We start from the raw sequence: 7977 nt of genomic DNA, 5'->3' as shown, positions 1-7977 counted from the left end.
TCGTTCAATCTCGTTACCGGCAAGTCACTTTACTCGTTCCGTAATGCATGATCCCGTGACTAACTACTTAGTCACATTGAGCTCATTATGATGATGCAATACCGAGTGGGCCCAGAGATACCTCTCCGTCATACGGAGTGACAAATCCTAGTCTCGATCCGAGCCAACCCAACAGACACTTTCGGAGATACCTGTAGTGCACCTTTATAGCCACCCAGTTACGTTGTGACGTTTGGTACACCCAAAGCATTCCTACGGTATCCGGGAGTTGCACGATCTCATGGTCTAAGGAAATGATACTTGACATTAGAAAAGCTTTAGCAAACGAACTACACGATCTAGTGCTATGCTTAGGATTGGGTCTTGTCCATCACATCATTATCCTAATGATGTGATCCGGTTATCAATGACATCCAATGTCCATGGTCAGGAAACCGTAACCATCTATTGATCAACGAGCTAGTCAACTAGAGGCTCACTAGGGACATGTTATGGTCTATGTATTCACACATGTATTACGATTTCCGGATAACACAATTAAAGCATGAACAACAGACAATTATCATGAACAAGGAAATATAATAATAACCATTTTATTATTGCCTCTGGGGCATATTTCCAACACCCAGATCCACAGCTCGGGACCCCCTACCCGAGATCCGCCGGTTTTGACACCAATAGTGAGGTTGCACGGGTGGCTCTGCAGCTGGAAGCACGGCAGCGGTGGTGGCGCCTTCTCTTGGCTATGTGGGTAGCAAGGGGAGGGGTGGCGGGTGGCCCTGGTGTCATCGTGGCTTTGGCAATGGCGATTCCCTTGTCTAGATCTGGAGGCCTAGCGCGAAAGGTCGCGACTCCCCCTCATATGTTGGGTCGGCAACCTTGAGTCCACAGGTGGCACTTGTGTGGGTCCGAGCGAAAGCTCTGCACTCCGGCGCCGGCAACGATGGCACCTACGAACGTCGCTTTCCTCTAGGGGGTTGCTATTGGTCCCCTCAAGGTACCACGGGTCCAGGGTGAAAAATCCTAGTCCATCTCTCGGACTCGACGACGGTGGCACACGGTGTCATCACCCTCTTGAGGGTGTCGTTGTGGACCCTCGGTTCCTCTCGGTTGCAGATGGCTTATAGCATCGAGTTTGCCTTCTCGCTGGCGTACTGCATCCTTGCCTGTAGCGAGGGGTGGTTTCGATGACCGCCTATCTTGTAGATTGTTCTCGTGGTCTCCATTCTCGGTCCTTACTGTTTCTTGGCAGGAGCGGCGCTCCATGACCCGGAGCAAGGGGGCAGTCTCGACGATGAGTCGGCCCTCTCCGGAGGTGGCTCGGTCGGAGAAGACTCGGTGTGTTCGGGTTCTCGTGGCACGGTGGTTTCTCTTGGCGGCGCGGCTCCGGTCCTCTTCAGTTGTCTTGGTTGTAGTGTGTTAGGTGTGGCTTCTCCTGCTCTTCATGTTTGACGTTGGCGTTGAGCCTAGAATAGGGATTTTGCGCCCGCGGATGTGTTGAGGAATCAGGGCAAAAGGAAACAAGTCATGTGGGCTCTTCGGAAGGAGGCTGCGCACAGGAGTGTGGGCTGGGGGGACGCGCCAGGCACCTTGAAATACCCCGCCTTGGCGCCCGAACGTAACCGTCCCAACCAACAGCCTTCTCTCCTCCTCTTCTCCCCGTCGCCGGAGCGCCAAGAAACCACCATCCCCGCCTCTCCTCCATCCCCGCTCGGTTTCTCTCTCCACCGCGCGCCTCTGCTCTCCAGCGTCACTGGCGACCGATGGAGCAGTTCGAGGACGGCCACCACGTGCGGCTGCGGAGCCGCGAGCGCGGCACGTACCTGCACGCCGACGACGACGGGCTTGGCGTCTCCCTGAGCCGGCGCCGCGCGTCGATGAACGCGGCTTGGGCGGTGCACATCTACCAGGGAGATGGCGGTGCCCAGTACTTGCTCCTCCACAGCGCCGCCTACGGCCGCTACCTCGGCGCCACGGACGCGCCGGCGCTGCGAGGCCACATTGAGAGCCGCGTCGAGCAGTGCGACTACGGGCCGTGGGAGGAGGAGGCCATCAGGTGGCAGGCCGCCGGGATCGGCTCGGGGGACAATATCCTGCTCCGCCACGTCGGCGGCCGCCGCCTCCGCGCCAACGGGAGGTACCTCAGCGTCGACGACTCCGACAGCGCCGGCACGATGATGCATTGGGTCGTGGAGCGCATCCCCTCCAGGGAGGACACGCCTCGCCTTGCAGCTCCGACTGGGGTGAGTCCGCCATGCCCGCTGCTTCGTACTTCTCGAACTGCTTAGCGAATTGGGTTCTTGGGTGTCGTTAGTTTGCGTCCGGATTCAACCGCGGGGATGGCAGATTCCTGCCAAATTTGCGCCATACCCGCTTCTTGAATCTTCCAGAATTGGGTTCTCTTGGATGTCGTGACAATTGGGGATTTGCAATTATAGGCATCTTGCAATTCTTTTGCAATTCTTGAGGAAGATTCAGAGCAGTACTACTCTGCCTCTGCTTCGTATTTGATGGTTCTTTGGGACTCAACTGCAGCTCCGCCTCCCCAGAAGCCTCAGCTTCATGTTGCCGTGGCGGGTGATCCAGGTCGAGCAGGCAGGCGCCGACGAGTCCAACGCCAGCTTCCCCTGGGCCTCACTCGTATTCAGGGGCAGGTCCGCGTACCACCTGAGGAAGAAGCTGGCCAGCCGGCTGGGTGTCGCCATGGACGTCTCCAACCTCGTCATGTGCGTCCGAGCGGGTATGCACGGGCGGCCTACCCCACTGGTCATCGACCTGCCCCGCAGCAGGCAGACCCTCGACATCATCGTCTTCATGGCGGGGACGCCAGGTGAGACGCGCCATTGCCAACTTCCTGTTTGCTGCATTGACTGAAGAACAGTTTACTATGAAACTGTCTGAAGAACAGTTTACTGTAACTGTTGTTTTCTGCAACTGCTGCTAATCTTCAGTTACGACTTGGGAGTTGTGTGGACTGTTGTAGTATTAGACATAAGTAGACGGAGTTAAACGGAAACAGTTGGTGTTTGCATTATGCCTGCTGCAAAGATGCTAGAAGGTATCTGAATCCAGTTTGTTTGTGGATAAAATCATAACATATTCACATTAAACCCTAACACAGAAATTATTGGTTTCATCGTACTGTCCCTGATACAGACAAGTCAGTTTTCCCATTAGGCACTATTTGTCACCTGTAGAAAATTTGGAACTTTGATATCCAACTCAGTCAAGTTACTTGTACTGTAAATTCTGTTGGATTTAGCATACTATAAAAATTATGTGAACAACATGTGAACCAAATTCAGGTTAATCCTGCAGTATTTCATGAAAGTTGTCTTTCAGGTTTTTGCACATTATATTGTTTCTCAGGCTTTTGTGCATGAGCTGTCTTCATTAATTCTGGAAAACAGTGATATTTAAGCTATTGATCTTCTCAAACTGTTGCACTGACATGATGCCTAACTTCCTCATTTCATGTTCTAATTCAGCCCATGCAGACCTGCGGTACCCGAATGTCAATGCAGAGTAGAGAAATATAAGAGCTGGACTCCTGACCGTCGACCATCCACCTCTTCAGAAGTGTCGCCTCCTAGGACACTATGACATGAGAATTCAGAACTGCACTTTTCATTGAGATATAGGTCTAGGAAGCGCCTCTTGTCTGCTAGCCTAGATAAACTTGATTCATTCGCCAGATAGGAGGAACCTGTCCCATGTGGTTCCAAATTTCAGAACCTGTGTGAAGAAATGATTGTGTTCTTATTGTGGCTGCTACTTCAGCATTGCCAAGTGCATTTCTCTAAGATGTCAACTTGAGAACCTCTGTGAACAGTTATGCAATGGCATTGGTTTGTAATGGTTGTGTTCTTATTCTTGCTGCTACTTCAGCATTTGAACCGCCCAGTGCATTTGTTTCCCCTAGATGCCAGCGCTGCCGTTTCAAGTTTCAGTCATTCAGCAGAAAATGAATTTTGCAAGATATGTACTGGTAGTGGTCTTTTGGGATTATTTGCTGTTGTATTATTTGCTGCAGAAAATGAATTTTGCAAGATATGTACCGCCAAGTGCATTTGTTTCCCTTAGATGCCAGCGCTGTTGTATTATTTGCTGCATTGACATGATCTTTTGGGATTTATTTTAATGGAGCACTGATCAGCTTGTGGTGGAAGACAATGCTAATCTTCAGTTAGGAGTTTACTGAAACTTTTGTATTCTGTATCTGCTGCTAATCTTTAGTTAGCAGTTTACGGAAACTGTTGTATTCTGCAACTGCTGCTAATCTTCAGTTAGGAGTTGGGAGTTGTCTGGACTGTTGTCTGTATCAGATATAAGTAGAAGGAGTTGAATAGAAGTAGTTGGTATTTGCATTATGCCTGTTGTACAGATGCTAGAAGGTGATCTGAAGCTAAACTGGTTGTTGGGGGAGAAAATCATTACTGAAGTCACATATTCACACTAAACCTTGATACAGGAATTTTTGGTTTCATACGACTGGTGCAGATAATTAAATTTTCCCATTTGTTACTATTTGCTGCTAGGAGAAACTTTGGAACTCAGAAACCCAACTCAGTCACGAACTCACGATATGTGTTCTCAGCCTTAAAGAGAAGACACAGATTTCTGGCTGATTTAGGTTGTTTTGATGATACCAAATTCAGGTTGTTTTCCAGGTTTTGTACATAAGCTGTCTTGTTCGTCAATTGTCCAATACAGTGATGACATTTAATTTATATATACATCTTCTCCAAAGATTGCCTGTGATATGATTCCTTACTCTTTCACTGTCTGGTCTAATTCAGCCCACGCCGAGTTGCGGTACTCGGATGTCAATGCAGCGTAGAGAAAGATAAGAGCAGGACTCCTGACAGTCCACCTCTTCAGAAGTGTGGCCGCCTCGGACATGAGATTCAGAAATACAATTTGCATTGAGATATAGGTTTAGGAAAACCCCAGCAACTCTTGTGAGTCTGCTAACTGAAATTGATTCATTCTCCTGACAGGAGGAACCTGTCTGCTTCGCCCTTGTGTTTCTGAACTTGCAGAGCGTCTTTGTTCTTGAACGGTGCCAACTTTATTTTTTCTAGAGACAACAAGGTACTCTTTTTTTTTCTTTTGATTTTGAAAAGGAAAAGAAGGTACCACTGCAACAACGAAACCAGTCACAGATTCAGTACAAGGCCTTGGACAGTATTGGCTGATGTTCAGAACTCATGAGCTACACAGTACGCAGCAACAGAGGTAGAGGAGGACTAGATGCGGAAACTCGAGAGACACGATCAAACATCAAACTACTCAAGATAAGGACACGACCGGACACGATTGATCGATCGATCAGGCATCGCTCTCGTCGTCGTCGTCGCTGCCTACTCGCCGCTGCCGTTTGTGGTAGTCCCGGGCTTGGAGTTCGATGCCTTGGTTGGCCTGCTCGCAGGCGTCGATCCAGTCGTGGTAGATGTCGACGGGCTCGGTGAGGTAGTGCGCCGTGGTGTGGTAGGCCTCCTCGCAGACGTAGCAGACGGCGGTGGCGACCAAGAGCTTGAGGTCGATGGTGCAGGCCACGCTGTCGGGGTGGTTGCAGAAGGGGCAGCAGAAGGTGGTGTCCAGCTTCGGCGCCGGCTTCTTCCGGGACGCCATCTTGGAGCTCATCGACTTGCGCTTCGCCATCTCTTCTCTGCACCAGATCGCAGGCGCAGCTAGGCTTCGCGATCAGGAGAGTCGTCCAGACGCGATGTGTGTTCGTAGGGAAAGCGTTGGGTGTGGTTGTTATAAAGGACGTGCCTACTCCGACTCCGGCTCCTCTTCGGCGGCGGTGCAACGAAGCCATTAACAAGTCGGAGCCGGATTCTGGCCCCCAGTCGAAATGGCCCAGGCGCCGTATCGCCGGGAGATTCTGGCCCCCAGCCTACCTGGGCTACGCATCGCTGGCTGGGCACGTACTGTCAGCGGTGGGAAAACTATTTTTTTTCCTTTCTTTTCTTGCGGGAAAACTACGCTTCTTCTTCTCCGCAGATCCCTCGCCGGCCGCCTCCCTCCACTCCAATCGAGAGCTCAAGGTCAGCCGCCGCTGCTCGATGCTCCTTTCTGCTCTTGCATACGCACAGTAATTTGATCAGAATTGCTTGGATTTCTGCTGGATGAACACAGAGACAAAATGATTATACAGAATACAGAGTATAATCATTCTGAATGCACACAGAATGATACTGTGGATGAATGATTCTGAATGCACACAGAATTGCTTGGAGTATTCTGAATTAACATGTCTCTGTGTGACATGTATTGTGTCACGCAGCATGTTGAGCATTCGATCTAAGACATGTTAGGAAAATTACTGATCACACAGCATGTTGAGCAATCGATCGGAGTACGTCTACAGTAATTTTGTCTCAATGTTAGGAAAATTTCGATCTCAATGCACGTCTGAAGATAAAGGAGCAGAGTATAATCATTTGCAAGTGTCTTCCTGCAGAGTATAATCAGGAGCTACTATCATTTGCAGAGTATAATCAGGAGCTAGCACATTTGAATTTCCTGCACAATCAATCAATCAATCAATCAAAGGCTAAATAAGATTTCAGGATTTCAATCAAAGAAAGGCTTAATGAGATTTCAGAGTACTGTGTGTAATTACTCTACTGTGTAATGAATCTTCAACAGATCACAGATTTCAAAGTACTCTTCAATCAATCAATCTTCACAGATTTTAAGGAGTACAAATGTGAATTTCCTGTAATTTTGGAAACATCTTGATTGAACAGGAGTAGTATGAACAATAGTTTGATGAGGAAACACAAAATAGTTTGATGAACAACAGTAGTATGAACAATACTCCATGATGAACAACAGTAGTTTGATGAGACACCAAGAGAAGTAGCCTATTTATGTCTATTCAGTTGGACAATACTCTACAGTAGTTTGATGAGAAAACATACAGAAAAGTTCAATTGGACATGAACAGAGAAGTAGCCTATTTATGTCTGTTCCATTTTAGGGACTTACTGAAAATTACCTGTGATATTTACTTCTTGATCTTCCATTTGATCACTTGGTCATGCCCATTCCTTGTACAACACACACCCAAAGTTACTCAAAAAAATTTCTGACTATTTTACCTGGTGGGATCATAGCAGCATCACTACTCCCAACCAAAATAAGTAAACAGAGGAGTAGAAAATGTTTCAGTTAGTTTAATTAACAAGACTACTTCATTATGTTAACGAGACTACTGCAACCAAAACTTGCCAGGAAGGAAGCAAAACTAGATGTACCTGAATTAACCACTGTCCATCTGTCCACCTATGAAAACAAAAGCAAGATTGACAAATCAGCAGAAGATTGAAAAGCAAGATCAACAGTAGAAGAAACTAATTGGATTATTATCCGGGAGTACCTTTTTTTAACTTTGTATCTTCTGGCATTGTGTGTGTGAGATGTGATGCAACAAGCAGTAGTGTAGAGCAGTGGTTAATTCAGTTAAGTGCACTTTACTCAATTTTTAAGCCAAAAAAACATAGACAGAAAATCTCAACATCTCATCAACATAGACAAAAAAAGCAAACAAAAACCACTTGTTGTCATTGTTGTTGTCAGTTAAGTGCACTTTGCTGAATTTTAAAGGTCGACAGAAAAGTTATGAGGGAGTTCCTGTCTTGCCAGCAATACAAGCTGTTTGGCCCGAAGGTGATGCTGGACAGACCATCTACATTCAGCAGGATAATGCTAAGCCCCATATCTTACCAGATGACCCGGAATTTCTAGAAACTGTCGCGAAAACTGGACTTGACATCAGAATAATACAACAGCCTGCCAACAGTCCTGATTTGAATGTGCTTGACCTTGAGTTTTTCAACTCGCTGCAATCCCTGACAGATTGTCTGAGTCCTAAAACACTACAAGACCTTATTAAGGGTGTTTTGGAGGAATTTGAAGGCTATGAGGTTTACAAGCTCAACAGAATTTTCCTAACTCTGCAAACGT

General features: G+C 47.6%; 2 protein-coding genes across 2 annotated transcripts; one reads left to right on the top strand and one right to left on the bottom strand.

Annotated features, from left to right (window-relative positions):
- The first annotated feature begins 1763 nt into the window (after positions 1 to 1763).
- Positions 1764 to 3383, top strand: LOC109782858 (uncharacterized). Its single transcript, XM_073506541.1, has 3 exons — positions 1764 to 2243; positions 2536 to 2830; positions 3370 to 3383. The coding sequence occupies exons 1-3, from the start codon at positions 1764 to 1766 to the stop codon at positions 3381 to 3383; spliced, it is 789 nt and encodes a 262-aa protein (XP_073362642.1).
- A 1948-nt stretch (positions 3384 to 5331) lies between these two features.
- On the bottom strand, positions 5332 to 5664 carry LOC109782859 (transcription elongation factor 1 homolog). The gene has a single exon (XM_020341489.1). It carries the CDS (start codon positions 5662 to 5664, stop codon positions 5332 to 5334), a length of 333 nt encoding a protein of 110 aa, XP_020197078.1.
- Positions 5665 to 7977: the final 2313 nt, after the last annotated feature.

This window comes from Aegilops tauschii, chromosome 1 (assembly GCF_002575655.3).
Source record: "Aegilops tauschii subsp. strangulata cultivar AL8/78 chromosome 1, Aet v6.0, whole genome shotgun sequence".
Classification (NCBI taxonomy): domain Eukaryota; kingdom Viridiplantae; phylum Streptophyta; class Magnoliopsida; order Poales; family Poaceae; genus Aegilops; species Aegilops tauschii.
Note: the sequence above shows the minus strand (reverse complement) of the source record. Positions and strands in the feature narration are given on the sequence as shown.

What these genes read in the sequence shown, in the direction of transcription:
- LOC109782858 (XM_073506541.1), top strand. Translation starts at nt 1,764, where the DNA reads ATGGAGCAGTTCGAGGACGGCCACCACGTGCGGCTGCGGAGCCGCGAG. An exon ending in GCCTTGCAGCTCCGACTGGG is followed by an intron (nt 2,244 to 2,535) that starts GTGAGTCCGCCA and finishes ACTCAACTGCAG; the next exon opens with CTCCGCCTCCCCAGAAGCCT.
- LOC109782859 (XM_020341489.1), bottom strand. Translation starts at nt 5,664, where the DNA reads ATGGCGAAGCGCAAGTCGATGAGCTCCAAGATGGCGTCCCGGAAGAAG.